The sequence below is a fragment of the Carcharhinus amblyrhynchos genome, chromosome 11, assembly GCF_965287045.1.
Source record: "Carcharhinus amblyrhynchos chromosome 11, sCarAmb.v2.hapA, whole genome shotgun sequence".
NCBI classification, from domain to species: domain Eukaryota; kingdom Metazoa; phylum Chordata; class Chondrichthyes; order Carcharhiniformes; family Carcharhinidae; genus Carcharhinus; species Carcharhinus amblyrhynchos.
This window is the reverse complement of record NC_137334.1, coordinates 20,738,640-20,763,855: the sequence shown is the minus strand read 5'-3', so window position 1 is coordinate 20,763,855 and position 25,216 is coordinate 20,738,640. Positions and strand designations below refer to the sequence as shown.

At 47.5% G+C, this 25,216-nt stretch overlaps 1 protein-coding gene across 3 annotated transcripts in view; it reads left to right on the top strand.

The window, feature by feature from the left end:
- The window catches only part of mpp4b (MAGUK p55 scaffold protein 4b), a 38,843-nt gene extending 13,773 nt beyond the window's left edge, over positions 1 to 25,070 (top strand). For 2 of the 3 annotated variants that reach the window (XM_080198733.1, XM_080198731.1), the window contains 15 exons: positions 1,435 to 1,520; positions 3,347 to 3,421; positions 4,500 to 4,696; positions 7,089 to 7,153; positions 8,273 to 8,290; positions 8,380 to 8,418; positions 9,156 to 9,176; positions 11,457 to 11,471; positions 13,778 to 13,819; positions 14,380 to 14,550; positions 18,757 to 18,837; positions 20,092 to 20,185; positions 21,068 to 21,176; positions 22,603 to 22,737; positions 23,474 to 25,070. In XM_080198733.1, coding sequence (XP_080054859.1) covers positions 1,435 to 1,520; positions 3,347 to 3,421; positions 4,500 to 4,696; positions 7,089 to 7,153; positions 8,273 to 8,290; positions 8,380 to 8,418; positions 9,156 to 9,176; positions 11,457 to 11,471; positions 13,778 to 13,819; positions 14,380 to 14,550; positions 18,757 to 18,837; positions 20,092 to 20,185; positions 21,068 to 21,176; positions 22,603 to 22,737; positions 23,474 to 23,665 — 1,340 coding nt within the window. In that variant the 3' untranslated portion in view covers positions 23,666 to 25,070. The remainder of the gene's footprint in view (positions 1 to 1,434; positions 1,521 to 3,346; positions 3,422 to 4,499; positions 4,697 to 7,088; positions 7,154 to 8,272; positions 8,291 to 8,379; positions 8,419 to 9,155; positions 9,177 to 11,456; positions 11,472 to 13,777; positions 13,820 to 14,379; positions 14,551 to 18,756; positions 18,838 to 20,091; positions 20,186 to 21,067; positions 21,177 to 22,602; positions 22,738 to 23,473) is intronic. The other variant, XM_080198732.1, reaches the window with a different exon arrangement.
- The last annotated feature ends 146 nt before the right edge of the window (positions 25,071 to 25,216 follow it).

Genomic DNA, 25,216 nt, shown 5'->3' with positions numbered 1-25,216 from the left:
GCCAGAATATTAATTTGGAGCCTTGAGGTTCCACGAGGCAGAGGGGGGGGTGAATGTCAAACCCTCCTGTCTTGAGTGCAATCTGTCTGTCAGCTGATCCCAAATATGAAGTCAGGGTGGGCGCGTTGGAAGCAGCAACTGGCCTGGTGGAAAGGGGGGGTCAAAGGGTCGTTAGTAAGAAGGTACGTCATGGGAGTGGGTTGAACTCGCAGGAGAGGAAGAGCAGTGACAAGGGGAGGATTGGTGAGGAGAAGGCCTCAGCTTTCTTTGTAAGGCCCAGAGGAACACTATCTATGCCTCCCACCCCATATTAGTGCTTCAAGACCCCAGCAGAAGATCAAAAATGGGGATGTGGACTGCTAATTGCAGTGGTCAACGTTATTCATAAATTCTCAAATCCTGAAGCAGTCCTTGTCGACACGCAGCAAGACCTGAAAAAATTTGGACTAAGGCTGATAATTAGCAAGTAATGTTCGTACCACACAAGTTCCAGGCAATGACCATCTCCAGCAAGAGGTAATCCAGCCATCTTGCCTTGACATTCAATGGCATTGACCATCGCTGAATCCCCACTATCATCCTGGGGGTTACCATTGACCATCATTGAATCTCCCCCATTATCAACATCTTGGGGGTTACCATTGACCATCGCTGAGCCCGCCACTATCAACATTCTGGGGGTGACCATTGACCATCGCTGAATACCCCACTGTCAACATCCTCAGGGTTACCACTGACCAACGCTGAGCCCGCCACTACCAACATCCTGGTGGTTATCATTGAACAGAAACTGAACTAGACCAAATCATATAAACAGGGTTGATACCTCTGAAGGGCGGCATGATGGCATAGTGGTTAGCATTGCTGCCTCACAGCGCCAGGGACCAGGGTTCAATTCCTGACTTGGGTCACTGTCTGTGTGGAGTTTGCACGTTCTCCCCGTGTCTGCGTGGGTTTCCTCTGAGTGCTCTGGTTTCCTCCCACAGTCCAAAAATGTGCGGGTTAGATGGATTGGCCATGCTATATTGCCCCTTAGTGTCAGGGGGATTAACAGGGTGAATGAGTGGAGTTATGGGGATAGGGCCTGGTGTGGGAGCTGGTGTGTGAGGGGGGAGCCAGCATGTGAGAAGGGGCTGGGGCGTGCCGGGGGGAGCCGGGGTGTGAGGTGAGTACACGGGGAGAGCTGGGGTGTGAGGAGGGAGCAGGGGGTGAGGAGGGGTCTGAGATGTGAGGAGGAGGTGGCAGGAGTATGAGGGAGGAGCTGGGGTGTGAGGGGGAAGCCGGGTGTGAGGGGGGAGCTGGGGTGTGAGGTTCAGGCTGGGGTGTGAGGTTCAGGCTGGGGTGTGTGTTGTAATGCTCGCTGTAGACATTGGCCCAGTGCTGTATACCCCGTCCTCCCCTCTGCACTGACAGATTTGCCATTTGTTGTTCCAGGGTTGCTGTTTGCTGGTGATCAGCTGGTGGAAGTTAACGGGATACCGGTCGCTGGACTTGAGCCTGAACACATCATCCAGTTCCTGGTAACAGCTTCCTGCGAGTTGGATAGCTGGCTGTGTGGCTATCCTTCCGGCTTCTAGAATTACCCCCTCGCCAAAGGGCACTGCCTGCATTCCCATTGCACTGATTATCCATCATTAATCTACTCAGTCGCTACATGTGGAACCCGTCAGGCTGGATTTCCGACTGTAAAGACCCTTTCAATCCTTTCCTCATCCCGTTTCCACGACAGGAGTCTCTGGGGTGGGGCAATGGGGGGGGGGGAAGCAGTCTGAAGCCTGTTGGCTCCTCCGAATCCTTCTCTGACACTGGAGATAACTCATTGGTGTCCTACTGGGTACAACGTGGTCTCCACATCTCACTAACACACTGTTATGAAAATCTACCTCACTGGCTTTGATCTTAATCTCCTATCCCCACGAGACAGAACTCGAGCCGGGGGAGAGGGGGCGGGAGAACTTCTACTGTACCCCAGTGCGAGTCAGCACCTTCAGGACAGGAGGGGGACCCTGTACCCCAGTGAGAGTCAGCACCTTCAGGAGAAGAGGGGACCCGTACCCCAGTGAGAGTCAGCACCTTCAGGACAGGAGGGGGACCCTGTACCCCAGTGAGAGTCAGCACCTTCAGGACAGGAGGGGGACCCTGTACCCTAATGAGACTCAGCACTTCAGGAGAAGAGGGGACCCGTACCCCAGTGAGAGTCAGCACCTTCAGGAGAGGAGGGAGACCCTGCACCCCAGTGAGAGTCAGCACCTTCAGGAGAGGAGGGGGACCTGTACCCCAGTGAGAGTCAGTATCTTTGGGATGACAGGACAGGGGCCACTGGGGGCAAGCAACAACTTGGGGATTGGATAGAGTTGGACAAAGGTTCGCCCCTCCAAAGGCTACGCCTTCAGCAGCCCGGGCATTGAGTACAAGAGTTGGGAAATCATGTTGCAGCTATATAAAACCTTGGTTAGGCCTCATTTGGAGCATTGCTTGCAGTCCTGTTCGCCACACGACCAGAAGGATGTGGAAGCTTTGGAGAGAATGGAAAGAAGTTTCACCAGGTTGCCTGCTCTCAAAGATGTTGGCTATGAGGAGAGGTTGAATAAATTAGAATTGTTTTCACTGGAAAGATGGAGGCTGAAGAGGAGACCTGATAGAGGTCTACAAAATGATGAGAGGCACAGACCGGGTGGATAGTCAGAAGCTTTTTCCCAGGGTGGAAGTGTCATTTATAAGGGAACATAGGTGAGAGGGAGAAAGTTTAAGGGAGATGTGCGGGGGAAGATTTTCATGCAGACTGGTGGGTACCTGGAACGTGCTGCCAGTGAAGGTGGTGGAAGCAGGAACATTAGCAACATTCAGAAGCAGTGCAGAAAGAGGCCATTCAGCCCATTGAGTCTGCATTGACCACAATCCCATCCAGGCCCTATCCACATAACCCCATGCATAGCTAGTCCTGTGATGCTAAGGTCAATTTAGCATGGCCAATCCACCTGATCTGCACATCTTTGGGCTGTGGGAGGAAACCGGAACACCCAGAGGAAACTCACGCAGACACAGGAAGAATGTGCAAATTCCACACAGTGACCCAAGGCCAGAATTGAACCTGGGCCCCTGACACTTTGAGACGGCAGTGCTAACCACCGTGCCATGTGCCGCCCCAAGAGGCATCTGGGTGGGTACATGAATAGGGAGGGAATAGAGGTATATACACCGAGTAAGGGCATCATGATGAGACTTGGAGGGACTGTCCCTGTGCTGTACTTTGTTCTTTGTTCAAAACCTTACTGAGGAACTGTTTTTGTTCCTGTTGTGTAATATTTGTACTCCATGTGACCATTAGTCCATTTCTATTCGGTAGGCCAAATCTGAAGCCAGCGTTGTGTTCAAGCTTATCCCAGTGTCGCATCGGCTAACCAGCTCCTTCCAAAACACGGTAAGGCCTGTGTGGCACTGAGTGCCCCTCAGAGACCAGTTTATCTTACGGTACCCAGTGCTGAGATGGCATTTATATCATCCTTGACCCTATTCCCTAAATCTGTCTTCTCTCCGTCTTCCCCTCTAACCCAAAACCCCAAAGTATGTTATGAAGTCCGACTAGATCCCAACAGATTTTCTATTCGTGTGAGGATAAGGTGTTTAACTCCAGGTATGATCCAATTGATTTGATTTGATTTATTATTGTCACATGTATTAGTGTACTGTGAAAAGTATTGTTTCTTGTGTGCTATACAGACAAAACATACCATTCATAAAGAAGGAAATGAGAGAGTGCAGAATGTAGTGTTACAGTCATATTGACTCACTAGGAAGCTTTTCTCGAAACAAACTTTACTTTAACAGTGCAATTTAACTATAACAAATAAATTAGCGCAACTTTTACCAGTTGAAATACTTAAACATGACAAGATGCAATTCTTAACTGCTAACCTATCTCTATTAGTTCCAACTTAAGCAATATTCCTCATAGCCTTAAACTCCTCTTTAAAATCAGTTAGAAAACAACACAGGCTTACGTGTTTTTACTTGATAACAGTCCAAGAGACTTTGAACATCTCTAGAGAGAGAGAGGAGAGAGACAGAGAGAGAGACACTGTCTTCTGACAGCCCCAAACAGCAGCCTCCAGAGAGAGAGAGAGAGAGAGAGGGACAGAAAGATGCCCCAGGCTGTTCTAAAAGAAAAAAGATCTGTGCACTTTCCTGCAAGTTTAGCTCCACCCATTAACACATGACTATCTCTACATGACTGTCTCTGTCAATCAGCTTAATCAAAACCATCCTCTGAAAACTCTGGGGAGAAACCCAAAGCAAAATAAAATGCATTAACTTGGATTAAACAAACATCCTATTGGCCAAGATCAATTATTATCCTGGATTCTCAGGTTGGAGCTGCCTGGTGCAGACAAATTGGCACTGTGTAAAACAAAGCTGAAATTTAAACATACCCCTCACAAGGAACATGATCAAAAATATATTTTTTTAAAGACGCATTTGCAATTCCTCCTTTCCTGCAGCTTTATGTCAGAGCCCTGGTGGATTATTGCCCGCAGTATGATCCTATAATTCCCTGCCCGGAAGCCGGTCTAACCTTCAGGAGGGGAGACATCCTGCAGATTGTTGACCAGAATGATGCGCAGTGGTGGCAGGCCAAAAATATCACAACCGCCTCGAGATGCGCCGGCCTGGTTCCCTCCAACAACCTGCTGAAGAGGTGAGGCCACCATCCCTGAATGGGTGACAGCAGGACTGGTGGAAAGGTACAACTGGTGCCTCTCAGTCCCTCTCACTGATTTACTGCTCAATGTAAACAGGGTTTTGTGGTGCAGTGGGTAGCATCCCTGCCTCTGAGCCAGGAACTCCGGGTTCAAGTCCCATCCCAGGACTTAATGTCCAAGGTAATAGATTGGTTATCAACCTGTAAACCCCTCTAACACACCGATGGCCAATAGTAAGAATGGGAGGGAATCATTGAATCATAGAAACCATACAGTGCAGAAGGAGGCCATTTGGCCCATCGAGTCTGCACCGACAATAATCCCACCCCAGGCCCTATCCCCACAACCCTACACATTTACCCCATCAATCCCTATAACTTACACATCCCAGGATACTAATGGGGCAATTTAGCATGACCAATCCACCTAATCCGCACATCTTTGGAGTGTGGGAGGAAACCGGAGCACCCGGAGGAAACTCACACAGATACGGGGAGAATGTGTAAACTCCACACAGACACTGAGCCAAGCCCGGATTCGAGCCCGGGTCCCTGGCACTGTGAAGCAGCAGTGCTAAGCACTGTGCCACCATGCTGCCCCCAAGAGGGTCTGAGAGATTCCTGGCCACGTGACACAAAATAAATTTGGGCCTCCACTGTCACCATCCATAGCTCCAGGCAACAAGCTGTAAAAGCATTTGTTACCACAGCAACCTGGAGTCTCCACGGGTCAGGTGGCTCAGATGGCTGCTTCGCTGGTGTGGGTCAGATCGGTATGGACAACATGGGAGGGTCAGACCCCCTCTGGGTGGACTAAGGACCTGTCTCCCTGTCTTACCCATGGTACTGTGGGTCCATAAGACCATGAGATCGTAAGACATAGGAGCAGAATTAGGCCACTCGGCCCATCGAGTCTGCTCCACCATTCAATCATGGCTGATATTTTTCTCATCCCCGTTCTCCTGCCTTTTCCCCTTTATCCCTGATCCCCTTATTAATCAAGAACCTATCTATCTCTGTGTTAAAGACACTCAATGACCTGGCCTCCACAGCCTTCTGCGGCAAAGAGTTCCACAGTTTTACCACTCTCTGGCTAAAGAAATTCCTCCTCATCTCTGTTCTAAAGGATCGTCCCTTTAGCCTGAGGTTGTGTCCTCTGGTTCTAGTTTTTCCTACTAGTGGAAACATCCTCTCCACATCCACTCTATCCGGGCCTCGCAGTATCCTGTAAGTTTCAATAAGATCCCCCCTCATCCTTCTAAACTCCAATGAGTACAGACTCAGAGTCCTCAACCATTCCTCATACGACAAACTCTTCATTCCAGGGATCATTCCTGTGATCCTCCTCTGGACTCTTTCCAAGGCCAGCACATCATTCCTTAGATATGGGGCCCAAAACAGCTCACAATATTCCAAATGGGGTCTGATCAGAGCCTGTAACTGCCTCAGAAGTACATCCCTGTTCTTGTATTCTAGCCCTCTTGACATGAATGCTAACACTGCAGTTGCCTTCCTAACTGCTGACTGAACACTGCACATTAACCTTAAGAGAATCCTGAACAAGGACTCCCAAATCCCATGTGTGTTTCTGATTTCCTAAGCATTTCCCCATTTAGAAAATAGTCTATGCCTCCTTTCCTCCCTCCAAAGTGAGTTGATCTGCCTTCGGGCAGGAAACTCAGGAAGAAGAAAAATAAAGCAGATATGTTTATAGCTCCCTTTTGTCCCGTGCTAACAAAACAAGAAAGACTCACCTTCATATGTATAACATTATGAAGGGGCTTACATAGAACTCTTTCCTCTTGGTGGAGGGGTCAATGATCAGGGGGCACAGATTTAAGATAAAGAGGCAGGAGGTTTAGAGGGGAATGTGAGGAAAAACCTTTTCACCCAGAGGGTAGTGGAGGCAGAGACCTTCACAACAGCTAAGAAATATTTAGATGCGCACTTGCGATGCCAAGGCAAAGTGATGGAAATGGGATTAGAATAATTAAGTGGTTTGTCTTTGACCAGTGCAGACACGATGGGCCAAAGGGCCTTTTTCTGTGCAGTAAGGCCTCCATGACTATCTCCCGTCAACAAGGAACTACCTGTTCTCTGATGTGGTCCTAAAAGATCCTGCGGCACTATTTCAAGGAAGAATAGGGGAGTTCCATCGGTTCATGGCAAATATTGAAAGCCCATCCCTCTGGTACATTAACTCTCCCATCAAAGCTCATCCTCTCTGACATTCATTTTCCTGTAGTCGCCTGATGTCCCAGATATTTGGAATTATTTCGTGTCGCAGTTTTGGTTTGACAGCTAAAACTTGCACTGCTCGCCTGAAAACATGTTGAAATTCTGCTTGCTGTGTGCACTTTTCTCACTCTCCTCTTCGTTGTCTCCCCAGGAAACAGAGAGAGTTCTGGTGGTCGCACTCTTTCCCGTTGCACACTTGTAACAAATCAACACTCTGTGAGTAGCATCAGTAAAAGACATTACAGTCAGCGTGAGGGTGTTACAGTCTGCACAAGGGTGTCATAGTCAGTGTGACAGTATTAGTGTCAGTACAAGGGTGTTACAGCTCAGCTTGAGGGTGTTACAGTCAGTATGCGGGTGTTATAGTCAGCACAAAGGTGTTACAGTCAGTTCAAGGTTGTTACAGTCAGTGCAAGGGTGTTACAGTCAACACGAGGGTGTTACAGTCAGCATAAGGATGTTACAGTCAGTGTGACAGTGTTACAGTCACAATGGGGGTGGTACAGTCAGGGCAAGGGTGTTACAGTCAGTGGGAGCATGTTACAGTAAGCACGAAGGTGTTACAGTCAGCAAGAAGATGTTACAGTCAGTTTAAGGGTGTTACAATCAGTGTGAAGGTGTTACAGTAAGCACAAAAGTCTTACAGTCAGTGCGAGGGTGTTACAGTCAGCATGAAGGTATTATAGTCAGCGTGAGGGTGTTACAGTCAGTGTGAGGGTGTTACAGTCAGTGCGAGGGTGGTACAGTCAGTGCGACGGTGGTACAGTCAGTGCAAGGGTGTTACAGTCAGTGTGGGGGTGTTACAGTCAGCGTGAGGGTGTTACAGTCAGCGTGAGTGTGTTACAGTCAGTGTGACGGTATTACAGTCGGTATGAGAATGTTACAGTTAGCGCAAGGGTTTTACAGTCAGTGCAAGGGTATTACAGTCAGCACTAAGGTGTTATAATCAGTGTGAGGATGTTACAATTGGCGCGAACGTGTTATAGTGAACACGAGGGTGATACAGTCAGTGTGGGGATGGTACAGCATTCTTAGGCATTGGTTTCTCTCCAATATATGACAAAGGGTGTTCCTATTGTGTCTGCTCTCACCACTTGTCTCTCGGTTATACCCTTACTTTGCTGTTTTCAGATACTTTGGTCCATACACAGGCCTCATGTTGACCATAAAGATTTCCCCTAAGATTGAGGATTGGGTCCTGGCTATGGAATCACCATTCCTTTCAAGGTGCTGAGGGCTGTGTTTACTTTGTGTCTTGTTGTTCACACTGCCTGTAAGAGCTTGTGTACTGAGTGTGATCTGTTTCACTTCCTGCTGCGGCCGGGGTCTGTGCAGTGAGCCCGGTAGAAGAGGGTGAGTACTAATCACACGCTGAACTGTCACACTGCACTTCCTGTCCTGAAGATCCCAACTCATTCATGTCTCATTTCTGTGGTTTTCAGAAGAAGACATGGCAATTGCTGAGAAGTTTGTTGAAACAGGTAATAAAAAGATGTTGAGGTGGGATTGAGGGATATGGGGAGAGGGTAGTTAGGTGGGATTGAGGGATATGGGAAAAGGATGGGTAGATGGGATTGAGGGATATGGGGAGAGGATGGATAGGTAGGATTGAGGGATATGGGAACAGGATGATTAGATGGGATTGAGGGATATGGGAAAAGGATGGGTAGATGGGATTGAGTGATATGGGGAGAGGATGGATAGGTAGGATTGAGGGATATGGGAACAGGATGATTAGATGGGATTGAGGGATATGGGGAGAGGATGGATAGGTGGGATTGAGGGATCTGGGGAGATAGTAGAAGGTGGGATTGAGGGAGAACATGCAGACTCCACACAGACAGTCACCCAAGGCTGGTTTTGAACCCTGGTCCATGGCATTGTGAAGTAGCGGCGCTAACCACTGTGCCACCCACCATGAAAGGTGAACAAACCTGGAGGATGAGTCTGTGAGTCAACTGGGTGCCCATTTTACTGGAGCATCAACCGTTAAGAGCCACCAACCAATCATGGCTGATGGGGGAAGGGATGATTTGACTAGGGGCTGTGGTGTTTTGAAGAGGGAGATTTTTGACTTTGTGTTGATTGTGTTATGGGTTTGAATATCGGAAATACATGCGTAAATTCCAAACTCCCAGTGTCAGTGTTCTTGCCAGCGGCCCCTAGTTAGAACATATTTCCAAATGCTGTGTTAAAATCCTCTTTCTTATCTCCACAGACGAAGAAACCTTTGAATCAGGTAACTGAGTCTCTTGTGTTTCATTTACAATATCAACCACACTCCCTATAAACTGCAAACAGCCCAACATCTCACAGTGTTAGGCTATACTTTAGGGTCATAGTTAATGCCACAATTTTATGCTAGGGAGGCATGTCAGATTCCCCTCTCCTCTCCCCACTCCATCCTATTACTTTTGTTACAGCTTTATAGAACCTTGGTTAAGCCACACTGGGAATATAGTGTCCAATTCTGGTTGCACGCAACCAGAAAGATGCAGAGGCTTTGGAGAGGGTACAGAAAAGATTTACTAGGATGTTACCTGCTATGGAGGGCATCAGCTATGAGGAGAGGTTGGAGAAACTTGGTTTGTTCTCACTGGAGTGACGGAGGTTGAGGGGAGACCTGATAGAAGTCATAGAAGTCATAGACCTCACAGATTATGAGGGCCATGGTGAGAGTGGATAGTCAGAAGCTTTTTCCCAGGGTGGAAGAGTCAATTACTAAGGGGCACAGGTTTAAGGTGTGAGGGGCAAGGTTTAAAGGACATGTAGGAGGCAAGTTTTTTTTTACACAGAGAGTGGTGGGTGCCTGGAACTCGCTGCCAGGAGAGGTAGTGGAAGCAGATACAATAGTGAGGTTTAAAGGGTGTCTGGACAAATACATGAATAGGATACGAGTAGAGGGATATAGTGCCCGGAAGGGTAGGGGGGTTTAGTTCAGTCGGGCAGCATGGTCAGTGCAGGCTTGGAGGGCCAAAGGGCCTGTTCCTGTGCTGTAATTTTCTTTGTTCTTTGTTCTTCTTCTTTTCTCCTCCTGTCCTAGTGGCCCAGATAATAAGGCAAGACAAGGCAGAAGTAGGCCATTCAGCCCCTCGAGCCTACTCTGTCATTCAACCTAGAACCATAAAATGCTCGGGGGGGGGAAGTATTTCGGGAGGGAACGTCCTCTGTTGCTAAGGTTGATGGTACCCTCGAGAGCCTGGAAAACTTTCCTGGGGTAAGCTTGCTGAAGAAAAGTCATAGTGAGTGTACCATGCTTGGGTAGAACAGCTGACTCCAGACTTATGGTTCCAAAGCTTTCAACCACTATATCTGGGGTCTGTGGTAGACTTTAGGATGAAGTCTATCAAGGCTTGGAGACTTGACAGCCCACAATTCACTCAATACTACTTTCCAGGTGATGCTGGAGTTAGATGGAATGGATCGGAAGAGGCTGGAGTAGAGTGTAAACACTGGCATGGACTGGCTACACTATATCACCTCTACATGTCATGTACATTCTATCTAATCCTCCATAACAACCTCACTGCCATTTACAGTCTGTGCAGAATCAGTGTGCACACAGACACTAGCACAGGATACCTACCAACTCAAACTAGTCCACAACAAAGTCAATTAGCTGCAAGTTAATGAGTAATGAGTGCCACCCATGATAGTAGAAAGAGTTCAAAGTAGAGCCTGTAACCTCGGGAAGCCTTTCGAGACTGATTTATCAGAGTGGTCTGAACAGAGTGTTTCTTGATTTGATTTATTACTGTCACATGTATTGGGAAAAAGTGAAAATGTATTGTTTCTTATCACTATACAGACAAGGCATATTGTTCATAGAGCACATAAGAGTAAGAGTACATTGGAGAATGGGGAGAGTGCAGAATGTACTGTTACAGTCATGGCTAGGTCGTTGAGAAAGATCAGCTTAATATAAGGTAGGTCCTTTCAAAAGTCTGACAGCAGCAGCGCTGCTAAAGTCTACCAACTCAAGAAGCTGTTCTTGAGTTGGTTGGTACATGTCCTCAGACCTTTGAATCTTTTTCCCAACGGAAGAAAGTATGTCTCTGGTGTTGGGGCCAGCTTTTATTTCCCCTCCCTAGTTGTCCGAGGGCAGTTGAGAGTCAACCACATTGCTGTGGCTCTGGAGTCACATGTAGGCCAGACCGGATAAGGACAGCAGATTTCCTTCCCTAAAGGACATTTGTGAACCAGATGAGTTTTCCCAACGATTGACAATGGTTTCATGGTCATCAGTAATTTCTTAATTCCAGATATTTTTTATTGAATTCAAATTCCACCATCTGCCATGGGAGGGATTCGAACCTGGGTCCCCAGAACATTAGCTGAGTTTCTGGATTAATAGTCTAGTGATAATACAACTGGGCCATCACCTCCCCACCTGTTACTCAAAACATATGGCCACTGTTGAGACTGGGGAGGAACAGTGTCTTTGGTTGGTGGGCAGAAGTGCCATTGTTAACTGATTTATTATTTTTCCTAATTTCCTCTTCTTGTTTGCTTTCTGAAGAGGAACTAAAAGAAGGTAAGTCTACAAAACTCTGTGTCTCTGTGGTCACTTTAAAACCACACAGTCATTCACAGAAGGTAAAACCAGTTCAAAAAGCTCAAATCCCAGTAAAAATAACAACAGCAACACTGGCACCAACAATGCTGGAGTTCTGATGCCACCAATCATTTTGATTTGATTTGATTTATTATTGTCACATGTACGGGCGGCACAGTGCCACAAAGGTTAGCGCTGCTGCTTCACAGCACCAGAGACCTGGGTTTGATTCCTGGCTTGGGTCACAGTCTGTGCAGAGTTTGCACATTCTCCCTGTGTCTGTGTGGGTTTCCTCCGGGTTCTCCGATTTCCTCCCACGGTCTGAAAGATGTGCTGGTTGGGTCCATTGGCCCGAAAAGGCACCAGAGTGTGGTGACTCGGAGAATTTCACAGTAACTTCAGTGCAGTGTTAATGCAAGTCTTGCTTGTGGCTAATAAACATTACTGTATTGGGATACAGTGAAAAGTATTGTGTCTTGCGCTCTATACAAACAAAGCATACTGTTCATAGAGTACATAAGGGGGGCATAGACAGGGTGGATGGTCAGAGATAGAAGCAAAATACTGCGGATGCTGGAATCTGAAACAAAAACAGAAAAATGCTGGAAAATCTCAGCAGGTCTGACAGCATCTGTGGAGAGAGAATAGAGCCAACATGGATGACTCTTCGTCAGAGGCTTTTTTCCAAGAGTGGAAGTGTCAATTACAAGGGGTACAGGTTGAAGGTGAGAGGGGGAAAGTTTAAGGGAGATGTGCGGGGAAAGATTTTCATGCAAAGAGTGGTGGGTGCCTGGAACGCACTGCCAGAGGAGGTGGAGGAAGCAGGCACATTGGCAACATTTAAGAGGCATCTGGATGGGTACGTGAATAGGGAGGGAATAGAGGGATATGAACCGAGTAAGGGCAGAAGGCTTTTTTTTTGTTTAGTTTGGGCATCATGATCGGCACAGGTTTGAGGGCAGCAGGGCCTGTTCCTGTGCCTGTTACTGTTCTTTGTTCTTCGTACATAGGGAAGAATGAAAGAGTGCAGAATATAGAGTTACAGTCATAGCTAGGGTGTAGAGTAAGATCAACTTAATATGAGCTAGGTCCATTCAAAAGTCTGATGGCAGCAGGGAAGAAGCTGTTCTTGAGTCGGTTGGTGCGTGACCTCAGACTTTTGTATCTTTTCCCCAATGGAAGAAGATGGAAGAGAGAATATCCGGGCGCGTGGGGTCCTTAATTACGCTGGCTGTTTTTCTGAGACAGCAGGAAGTGTAGGCAAAGTCGATGGATCGGAAGCTGGTTGTGTAACCAGTCCAATGCACAATGGGTCAGTTGTATTTCGCACCCAATGGGTGGGGGGTCGGTCCAGTATCTGAGGACAAAACCCACAGGAGTGGGTGCCTCCAGGAAGGACGTGAGGCAGAGGATGGAGGGGAGGTGAAGGGATGAAAGTATGGGGAATGGGCCAAGAATAAAGATCTGTGGTTCCTTAGTCAAGTGAATCAATGAGATGGGATCAGCTGATCCAAATCTTCACAGTCCCAGTTACTTGCTGGGTCTCCAAGGTCTAACGTACCGCAAATAGGTTTTTGTATATGGAAATTGAGATATAACCTCGTGTGATTTAGGCTCTGACTGAGAGGTTTCAAGTACAGGAGCAGCAATGTATGGTTATACAGGGCTTTGGTGAGGCCACACCTAGAGTATTGTGCGCAGTTTTGGTGTCCTTTTCTGAGGGAGGATGTTCTTGTTCTCGAGCGAGTACAGCAAAGGTTTACCAGGTTGATTCCAGGAATGGCAGGACTCGTGTATGAGGAGAGATTGACGAGGTTAGGATTATTTTCATTGGAGTTCAGACAATGAGGGGAGGATCTCATGGAGACTTATAAAATTCTAACAGGACGAGACAGGAAAGATGCAGGAAGAATGTTCCTGATGGTGGGGGGGTGTCCAGAACTAGGGGTCACAGTTTGAGGATTCAGGGTAGACTAAGGGTGGAGGTGAGGAGACATTTCTTCACCGAAAGAGTGGTGAACCTGTGGAATTCATTACCACAGGAGGCATTGGTGTCAAAACATTGAATGTATTTGAGAGGCGGTTGGATATAGTACTTGGGGTGAATGGGATCAAAGGTTATGGGGAGAAGACAGGATTAGGCTATTGAGTTGGACGATCAGCTATGGATGGTGATGAATGGCGGAGCAGGCTCAAAGGGCCTCCTTCTGCTCCTATGTTCTATGTTTCTATGCTAACATTGATCCTGTTCTGCTCTCTCCTGGTGTTATCTTCCTGGTGTACAGAAGATGCTGAATTCAATGGATATAACCAAGGATTGTACATTGGTGGGTCCTTGCTTGCTCACTCCCCTCTGTGTGGCTGCTTTCCATTTGTCTCCCATTCTGCTTCCGGTCTTTCAGTTCACTCTCGCTGCGGCTGGATGGGGTGTCCCTAGGCAGAGGGATCAGACATTCACCCAGACTGTTGCTGCTTTGCTCTGGCTTCCACACGCGCACCCTTGACGTGCCTTAACTTTCAACCAAAGTTTTGTTTCTAATCTCAAACTTGCCCTTTCCCAACACAAATATTGGTCTGGGAAAGATGGGTGGTGGAAAGGGGTGGGGTTATGTGGAGAGATGCCCTCTCCTCCCACAAATATTGTCTGGGAAAGAAGAAGAATGTGAAAGGAGGCCATTGTCTACCTCCCCATTTGACATGACAAAGTGACTATCTTTCCATTGGCTGAGATTATGGGGGTTGTAGTGGGTAGGTATAAGTTTGGGACTCACCCCATTACCTGGCATTGTCACCAGGGACAAAGACTTGCTTTGCTTCAGAGCCTTTAACATCTTTCTGTGTGACTTACCCTCCCGTCCATTAACCTGTGGCCGTTGCCCCCTTGCAGCCGGATTTAGGAGGAGTATGAGACTCTGCCGCAGGAAGTCTAAGAGCAGCCAGTTGCTGAGCTCTACCCGCTGCCCGAGCAGCTGTTACACCAGCGTGGTGTTACCATACGAAGAGGTGATGAGATACCAGCGCAGCCCCACCGACAGGCACAGGCTCATCATCCTGGTGGGTGAGTAACTAATCATCCAGATGAAACCCTTCCCAAACGGAGGCTTCCTAAACTCATGAGGGGGCTGACAGGTGGGCATTTCCCCATTGACTCCAGGGGGCAGGCCACTCCTAGTTGGAGGACACTGGGTGATGGCTGCAATCCCTACAGGGCACAAGGCAAAGGGCCCAGTCCCACAAGGCAAGGCACCAGGGGAAGGGCCCCTTCCCACAGGACAAGGTAACAGGGGAAGAGCCAGTCCCTCATGGCAAGGTACAGAGGAGAAGGGCCTTATCCCACAGGACAAGGCAACAGAGGAAGAGCCAGCCCTACAAGGCAAGATACCGGGGGAAGCGCCCTATCCCATAGGAAAAGGCAACAGGGAAGGAACCAGTTCCACAGAGCAAGGCACCAGTGGAAGCACCCAGTCCCACAGGAGGCGATGGCCTAGTGGTATTATCGTTAGACTATTAATCCAGAAACTCAGCTAATGTTCTGGGGACCCAGGTTCAAAATCCCACCACGGCAGATATGGAATTTGAATTCAATAAAAAATATCTGGAATTAAGAATCTACTGATGACCATGAAACCATTGCCAATTGTCGGGAAAAACCCACTTAGTTCAGTCATGTCCCTTTAGGGAAGGAAATCTGCCGTCCTCACCCAGTCTGGCCTACATGTGACTCCAGAGCCGCAGCAATGTGGTTGACTCTCATCTGCCCTCTGAACAAGGGCACATAGGGATGGGCAATAAATGCTGGCCAGCTAGTGACACCCGAGTCCCATGAATGAATAAAAAAAAGAGGACAAGGGGTTTTTATTTTAAGGGGCTGGAGTATTAAAACAAAGAGGCATCTGTACAAGGTACAAGTGAGGCCACATGTAGAACACTGCACACACTTTTGGTCCCCTTATTTTATTTTTAAATTTATTTATTAATGTCACAAGTAGGCTTACATTAACACGGCAATGAAGTTACTGTGAAAATCCCCTAGATGCTGCACACCCATGCCTGTCCAGGTACACCGAGAGAGAATTTAGTACAACCAACGCACTTAACCAGCACGTCTTTCAGGCTATGGGAGGAAAATGGGAGCACCCGGAGGAAACCCACACAGACACGGGGAAAGCATGCAGATTCCACACAGACAGTGACCCAAGGCAGGAGTCAAACCCAGGCCCCTGGTGCTGTGAGGCAGCAGTGCTAATCACTGCACCACCATGCTGCCCACATAATTAAGGAAAGATATATTGTCACTGCAGGCAGCACAATGGATGTTTCCTCAGATGATCCTGGGTATGGAGGGATTGCCATATGAGGAAAGATTAAATTGGTTGAGTCTGTACTCTTTGGAAATCAGAAGAACGAAGGTGATATAATTGAAACATAGAAGATTCTTAGGGCGTGAGACAGGGTAAACGTTGGGAGAAGTTATAATGTGAAACCTAATTCACATGTTTGAGTTGCTGTGGCTAAAATTGGATAGAATCAAAGAATCATAGAATCCTACAGTGCAGAGTGAGGCTATTTGGCTCATCAAGTCCGCACTGACCATAATCCCACCCAGAACCTAACCCCATAACCCCATGCATTTACCCTAGCTAGTCCCCCTAACACTAAGGGGCAATTTAGCATGGCCAATCAAAATACATTACACGTTTCTCAACACCAAACATGTCATTTAAATACAATGGTACAAATAACATATCACAGTAACAAGCAGCTCGCAGCAACAGTGAGTCACTATTTAAACCATACTGACAGCTAATGCAGTGCTTTAACCAATAATGAACAACTACTCCCTTACACTAAGAAAGAGTTGGTTTTCAATTATCTTTGAATTTCCAGGGCATTGCCCTCCATATTTTCTCCTTCCGAGGGGCTGGCTCTCTCTCCGAGGCTGATCCTCTGGGGGTCATACCACAGTGCAACAACAAACATCTCCATCACAATACAATGACCATTGTGAGTCATCTGCATCCCTCCGGATGTTTTCACTTCCCAGATTTTTGCCTCAATTTGGCCCTCAATCAGGAAGCTCATATTTAAGTAGGCCAACGTCAATTGCCTGATTAAAACTGTTACACTCGTAAGCCCTTAATCATTAGGGTGTATAGGACTTGCAACATGGAAAGGTTATTTTTAGGTTGCTGCAGGCGCTGGACCAGGGATATTGGGAGAACTCACCTTGATAGGTAAGAGTGGACCCAATCAAGCCCAGTCCCATTGAGCTGGACAACAGAGGAGAAAGTACTGGCTTGGTAGTACAAACTTGAGTCTTGCTAAAAAGAGACATGCTGAACAAGCTTCTTGCAATCATCAGGAGAAACTCAAGAATTCCAAATTTCAAAGGGGCAACAATTTATACTACATGAGATATGGTTACGATTGATTGGCAAGTAGGCTCTGATTGGCTGAGATATTGCTCTAGAGAATGGATCAGAGAACCTTTTATTTAATTCAAAAAAGGTGCAATGCCTGGATGTGTTCCTTTAGCCTGCAGAGGACAGGTACTAGCATATGCGTATATGTATCCTTTATGTAAGAGTCACTTGCGGCTGGGAACCATAAAGCATAGAACTGTAGATTCTCTACAGTGCAGAAAAAGGCCATTCAGCCCACTGGGTCTGCAGCAACTCCACCCTATCCCCGCAATCCTGTGAATTTATCAAGGTTAATCCCCCTAACCTACATATCTTTGGACTCTAAGGGGCAATTTAATAGGACCAATTCACCCAACCTGCACATCTTAAATAAGAACATAAGAACTTGGAGCAGGTGTAGGCTACCTAGACCCTCGAACCTGCTCCTCCATTCAATAAGATCATGGCTGATCTTTTCATGGACTCAGCTCCACTTACCTGCCAACTCACCATAACCCTTAATTCCTTTACTGTTCAAAAATTTATCTACCCTTGCCTTAAAAACATTCAATGAGATAGCCTCAACTGCTTCAGTGGGCAGAGAATTCCACAATTCACAACTCTTTGGGTGAAGGTTTTTCTCAACTCAGTCCTAAATCTGCTGCCCCTTATTTTGAGGCCATGCCCCCTAGTTCTAGTTTCACCCACCAGTGGACGCAACCTTCCTGCTTCTATCTTATCTATTCCCTTCATAATCTTAAGTGTTTCAATCAGATCTCCCCTCACTCTTCTGAGTACCAATGAATATAGTTCCAGTCTACTCAGTCTATCCTCATAATCTAACCCTCTCAACTTTGGAATCAACTGAGTGAATCTCCTCTGCACCACCTACTATGTCAATATATCTTTTCTCAAGTAAGGAGACCAAAACTGTACACAGTACTCCAGCATCTTATACAGCTGCAACATAACCTCCCTGTTTTTTAACTCCATCCCTCATGGTAATGAGTCACATTACAAGCCCGAGTGATAATCTTAAATTGGCTGTTAGTGTAATCTTTAGCACACCCAGGTTGTTCAGCAAGCAGAAAGAACATGACCGAGCATTTCATTTTCTTTGCATTAAACAAAAGCATGGGGCAACAATAATTCCCTGGTGCATTCTCCATGCCAACGCCTTGATCAATCAACTTGCCAACCAATCAGCACCCTTCCCTCATGTGGTAGAAATTGTTGCTCCCTTTGAAATTTGGCATTCTTATGTCTGTCCTGCTGAGTGTATGGTGAAAAGATTCGACAGCATGTCTCATTTTTCAGTGAAACGAGAAAAGAGAGGCTTTATTCCCCAAGAGTTCTTGTGATCCTTCAACCAAAGTTATGATGATGAGCAGGAGTTTGAATGTTTATCTCTAGCATGCTTCTGAATTTCCAAAGGTAGGTGTGGAACAATGTTAACAGTATTACATGGGCAGCACAGTGGTTAGCACTGCTGCCTCACAGCCCCAGGAACCTGGGGTCGATTCCCGGTCCCTTTCTGGACAGAGTTTGCACTTTCTCCTCATGTCTGCGTGAGTTTCCTCCGGTTTTCTCCCACAGTCCAAAGAAGTGCTGATTAGGTGATTTGGCCATGCTAAATTCTCCCTCAATGTACCTGAACAGGCACTGAAGAATGGCAACTAGGGGAATTTCACAGTAACTTCATTGCCGTGTTAATGTAAGCCGACTTGTGACTAATAAATAAACTTTAACATTTAGTTTGCTCAGTCAGTGCATGCAACTGGGGAAAAATGTCCTGGGATAATTGTGAAAAGAATTTAAGATTCAGAGACCAGCCTGGTTTCCTTACTTTCTTGACAATCTAGGTCCCTCGGGAGTCGGGGTGAATGAACTGAGAAGAAGACTGATCGAGTCTAATCCACGTCGATTCCAAAGTCCAGTACCACGTAAGTCAGGATATCTTGTGCAGCACTGCTCCTCCATTGCTCACGCGTCAAACAATACTGTGGGTGTATGTGAGATCTCCAAGCTTCTGATTTTAGCCCTCTCATGAGTTGCTGCCTCTGTGTTTAAAGTGGCAATGTATGCCCCTCAGCCTATAGCACCAGGCCCCTCTCCCCTCCAATATACACCCCTCAGCCTATTGCACCAGGCCCCTCTCCCCTCCAATATACACCCCTCAGCCTATTGCACCAGGCCCCTCTCCCCTCCAATGTACACCCCTCAGCCTATTGCACCAGGCCCCTCTCCCCTCCAATGTACACCCCTCAGCCTATTGCACCAGGCCCCTCTCCCCTCCAATGTATGCCCCTCAGCCTATTGCACCAGGCCCCTCTCCCCTCCAATGTACACCCCTCAGCCTATAGCACCTGGCCCCTCTCCCCTCCAATGTACACCCCTGAGTCTATTGCACCAGGCCCTCCCCTCCACAATGTACACCCCTCAGCCTATAGCACAAGGCCCCTCTCCCCTCCAATGTACACCCCTCAGCCTATAGCACAAGGCCCCTCTCCCCTCCGATGTACACCCCTCAGCCTATTGCACCAGGCCCCTCTCCCCTCCGATGTACACCCCTCAGCCTTTGGCACCAGGCCCTCTCCCCCCAGTGTACGCCGCTCAGCCTATAACACCAGGCCCCTTTCCACCCACCCCCGAATGAACGCCCCTCAGCCTGTAGCACCAGGCCCTCTCCCCTCCCTGCAATGTATGACCCTCAGCCTAATGCACCAGGCCCTCTCCTCTTCAATGTTCGTCCCTCAGCCTGTTTCTTTCCAAACTCCTTCTGTTCTCCTGTGGAAGGCAGCTGCAAAGCGACTGACCATCACCTTGGAAAGACACTGCCAGCTTTCACCCGTTGGGAATCTGTTAGCCCCTGATACCCATTCATCATTCACTTGATCCCAAGAGATGCACGAACCTGCCGAACCACTCAATTGCCTTCCCATCACTTTGGTGCAAGTACATCCCTCTGAATCCAGAGACCAATCCAGTGAATTATTTTCTCGGACAGGTATACTCTTCCTCAGTTAAGGAGACCATGACAGTCCACAGTACTCCAGCTCTGTACAAAGAGTGAGTAAGAGGATGAGATTGGGGGAGAATGACCCTCAAACAGACGCTCGACTTACTAGTCTGCACTTAGTGCGTACACATGCTCAGCTGGGTTCAGCCTAGTGATTCACCTCGCTCTGTCCTTGCAGATACCACCCGGCCACCAAACAGCTACGAGGACGATGGGCGAGAGTATTACTTTGTTTCCCGGGAAACATTTGAAGCCATGGCACTCAGCCACAGGTGAGGAAGCATTTCAGTGACTGGGGGTTGGGCTTACACTAGAGGCTGGACAGTGCTGGTGGGGCAGGGGAATAGATACAATGTTGGTTCAAATAAAACCTCAGCCATCCTGTTGGCTAACGACCAGTGAGGCCTATTGCAATTATGCTGGAAAATGGCAGTAGGTACAGCGGCTCTATTCTCTCTCCATAGTAGCATCTGTGGAGAGAGAATAGAGTCAACATTTTGAGTCAGGATGACCTGTGTTTGTGCTAACAGCTTTGGAGCTCAGAGTGGACAACCAGGTCTGCCCCAATAACAACGTAAGAGTCAGAGGGGGAGCGGACCCCCTCAGTCAGAACAGTGAGGTTTTTAACCAGGGTTTTAAGTTATAGAATAGTGACAGAGCAGGTGGAATCGAACCCAGGTCCCTGACGCTGTGAGGCAGCAGGTGGAATTGAACCCAGGTCCCTGACACTGTGAGGCAGCAGCGTTAACCACTGTGCCACTCCACTGTTTTGGCGGGGGGGGAGGGCACACAGCCCGGCCATTCTCTCTTCCACCTATTTCTGTCAGGAAAAAGATGCAGAAGTCTGAGGTCACGTCCTCAAGAGCAGCTTCTTCCTTGCTGCCATCAGACTTTTGAATGGATCTACCTCGCATTAAGTTCTCTACATCCTAGCTATAACTGTAACACTACATTCTACACTCTCTCCTTTCCTTTTCTATGAATGGTATGCTTTATCTGTAGAGCGCGCAAGAAACAATACTTTTAATTGTATACTAATACATGTGACAATAATAAAATCGAATAAAATTCTGGTCATCAGACGTTGATTGTGAAAGCTAGATGAAAGCTGCATTTGAAATCATTCTAATTTATCAAGGATCTCCCGCTCGCAGGTTTCTGGAGTACGGCGAGTACAAAGGTCATCTCTATGGCACCAGCAGGGAGGCTGTGCGCTTGATTCTGGATTTGGGTTTGATTTGTGTCATTGACCTGGAAGCACAGGTAAATTTATTCATTAGTGTCACAAGTAAGGCTTACAAAACACTGCAATGAAGTTACTGTGAAAATCCCCTCGTCACCACAGTCCGGTGCCTCACCAAACCTTCGAGATAACCAGCTTTTTAGCCAGCTCCCCACTCATTACACGTGGTCTCTACTGCCATTCCCATTTGCTATCTGCTCAACCGACTGCTCTGAGACTGTTTACTGCATTCAAACATCCTGGTTGTTGAAAAGTGAGAAAACATTTAAGAAAATGGAGCATTCAGGGTGTGCATCCCAATGTGAAGATGATTGGAGAGGCAAATGAGATCTCAGGATCTGAGGAGAATTATTTTTCATGCAGTGAGTCTTTGAACCGGAAGGCAGCACCTGAAAAGGTGATGGGAGCAGATCCAGTCGTTACTTTCATAGAATCATAGAATCCCTACAGTGCAGAAGGAGGCCATTCGGCCCATTGAGTCTACACCAACCACAATCCCACCCAGGCCCTATTCCCCCTCAAGCCCATGCCTTTACCTAGCTAGTCCTCCTAATACTAAGGGACAATTTAACATGGCCAATCCACCTAACCTGCACATTTTTGGACTGTGGGAGGAAACCGGAGCACCCAGAGGAAACCCACGCAGGCATAGGGAGAATGTGCAAACTCCACACAGTGACCCAAGCAGGGAATCAAATCTGGGTCCCCGGTGCTGTGAGGCAGCAATGCTAACCGCCGTGCCACCCTGCTGCCTCGAACGGATTCAGATAAATATTTAAAAAGCGCGTTAAAAAAATCAGGGCTGTGGAAAGCAGCAGACCAGTGAGTCTAATTGGATGGCACTTCCAAAGAGCTAGCACAGACACAATGGCTGAATGGCCTCCTTCTGAGCTATATGAGTTTATATAGAATCATAGAATCCTACAGTGCGGAAGGAGACATTCAACCATTCATCGAGTCCGCTCCAACTACAATCCCACCCAGGCCCTATTCCCGTAACCCCATACACTTACCCCACTAATCCCCCTGACACTAGGTTTAATTTAGTGTGGCCAATCAATCTAACCTGCACATCTTTGGAGTATGGAAGGAAACTGGAGCTCCTGGGGGAAACCCACGCCGACATGGGGAGAATGTGCAGACTCCACACAGACAGTGACCCAAGTCAGGAATTGAACTGGAATCCCTAGTGCTGTGAGGCAGCAGTGCTCACCACTGTGCTGTGCTTAGTGCAGTATAACTTACAGAGGTTATAGTGAGGCTTTATAATACACAAAGCTCACTAACGTTTCCATGTAAAGCACAGTGTGAGTGAGATGGTGGGCTGGTTGTGTCAGTGGTGGGCTGGTTGGGTTGGGAGTGTAGATTTATCTGTTCTGGGTGGTTTACTGCTATAGGGTAGATGGACCCGTGCACTGACAAGTGCTTTCACTTCTTCCTTCACAGAGAATCCCAGAGGCACGGACAAAGGAATTAAAGCCCTTCATCATATTTATCAAACCCCCAAGCATCTGGCGCCTGCAGCAAACCCGAGCGAAAAGCCATATCATCACTGACTACTATGTAAACAGGTCTTTCAAGGTGAATCCTCCCAGTATCTCTGATACTGCCACTACAGCAACATAAAAATAACCTTTCCATGTTGCAAGTCCAATTAACCCTAATGATTAAGGGTGAATGGGTGTAACGGTTTTAATCAGGCAATTAAGGTTGGCCTACTTGAATATGAGCTCCCTGATTAAGGGCCACCTGGTGCGGAGGGGGGTGGGGAAGGAGGAGGACCTCCTCCTGGGCCTGGCAAGAGGTGCCATCTACAGGTTCAGGTAGTGGGCAATCGAGGGGGTCGTCCAACCCGTCTGCCCCTCTACCGCAGCTATATTTGCGGCCAGATATCCCTGGAGAGGGAGCATACTGTGTCCGAGGGCACAGTTGACACCCTCCACGCCCGCTGGGCACAGCAGGGACTGGAGTGTATTGACCTTTTAATCACATTTTAACTTGATGTTTTGTCTTTTGTTTCAGGCGGTTCCCCTCCGTTCAGGGAGCTGCCCCTTTTTTGAGTTGTCCTTAAGTTAATTTGATTTTGTTAATTTGGTTGGCATCAAAAGATGTCCCTGATTAAGGGGTAAATTAGGGCAAAATTCATTATGATCATGGCTGATTATCCAACTCAATAGCCTGATCCCACCTTCCCCCCCACCCACCCCCCAGTCTTGCTTTCCTTGTATCTTTCCCTCTCACTCCCCTGTACAATTGTCATGCGCTGTCTCTATTTCTATGTTTTATGTAGATAAAAGCTCTTACTTTGTGTTCACAGGAAGAAGAATTACAAGAGATGGAGGAGGTTTCTGAGAAGATGCTGGACTATTTTGGACACTTATTTGACTGTGTGATTGTGAATGATGAGCTCCCAGAGACACACACGCAGCTGCTGTGTGCTGTACAGCGAGCCCAGGCTGAGCCACATTGGGTACCAGCAGCTTGGCTCGATACAGACATGGGTGCTTAACTCCTTCTCAATCAGGTGTCGGGGTGGATAAGTGATTTTGTAGAAAATAGGCTGTACCTGTCCCGGGAGTGTTTGATGGGGGACAGTGTAGAGGGAGCTTTACTCTGGATCTAAACCCAAATGTACTCTTCTAGGAGTGTTTGATGGGGACAACGTAGAGGGAATTTTACTCTGCATCTAACACTGTGCTGTACCTATCCTAGAGTGTTTAATTGGCACAGTGTGGGGGGAGCATAACTCTGTATCTAACCCCATGCTGTCCCTGTCCTGGGAGTGTTTGATGGGGGACAGTGTAGAGGGAGCTTTACTCTGTATCTAACCCCGTACTGTACCTGTCCTGGGAGTGTTTGATGGGGGACAGTGTAGAGGGAGCTTTATTTGTATCTAAACCCAAATGTACTGTCCTGGGAGTGTTTGATGGGGACAATGTAGATGGAATTTTACTCTGCATCTAACGTCATGCTGTACCTGGGAGTGGTTGATGGGGGACAGTGTAGAGGGAGCTTTATTCTGTATCTAACCCCATGCTGTACCTGTCCTGGGAGTGTCTGATAGGGAACAGTACAGAGGGAGCTTTACTCTGTATCTAACCCCATGCTGTACTTGTCCTGGTACTGTTTGATAGGGGACAGTGCTGTCACTGCACTATTTTGTAGAAAATATACTGTACCTGCCTTCAGAGTGTTTGACAGCAGACAGTGTAAAGGGAGCTTTACTCTGTATCTAACCCCATGCTGTACCTGTCCAGGGAGTGTTTGATGAGGACAGTGTAGAGGGAGCTTTATTTCTGTATCTAAACCCAAATGTACTCTTCTAGGAGTGTTTGATGGGGACAGTGTAAAGGAAGCTTTTACTCTGTACCAGTCCTGGGAGTGTTTGATGGGGGACAGTGTAAAGGGAGTTTTACTCTGTATCTAACCCCATGCTGTACCTGTCCTGGGACTGTTTGATAGGGGATAGTGGAGAGGGAGCTTTACTCCGTATCTAAACCCCCGTGCTGTACCTGTAGGTACCCAAATGTACTGTCCTGGGAGCGTTTGATGGGGGACAGTGTAGAGGGAGCTTTACTCTGGATCTAACCCTGTGCTGTACCTGTCCTGGCAGTGTTTGATAGGGAACAGTGTAGAGGGAGCTTTACTCGGTATCTAAACCTGTGCTGTACCTGTCCTGGAAGTGTTTGATAGGGGACAGTGTAGAGGGAGCTTTATTCTGTATTTTTTGATGGTGGCATTGTTTGATCAAATGGAAATTTTCCAGAGCTGAGTGACTTTCCCCTGATGAATAAAAATATTTTGACCAAAATGTAATGTAGAAACCTAGAAGCAGAACCCTGTTACAGGGAGACATGTATTGTAGGGAAAATTTACCCTGTATGTGTGAAAGATGTTGTATAAAGTTGCATTGTAAATGACAAAGTCACATTGTTGGTTGACTGTTCTACTTAGAATCATAGAAACCCTACAGCACAGAAAGAGGCCATTTGGCACATCGCGCCTGCACTGACAACAATCCCACCCAGACCCTATGCCCGCAGCCCCACACATTTCCTCT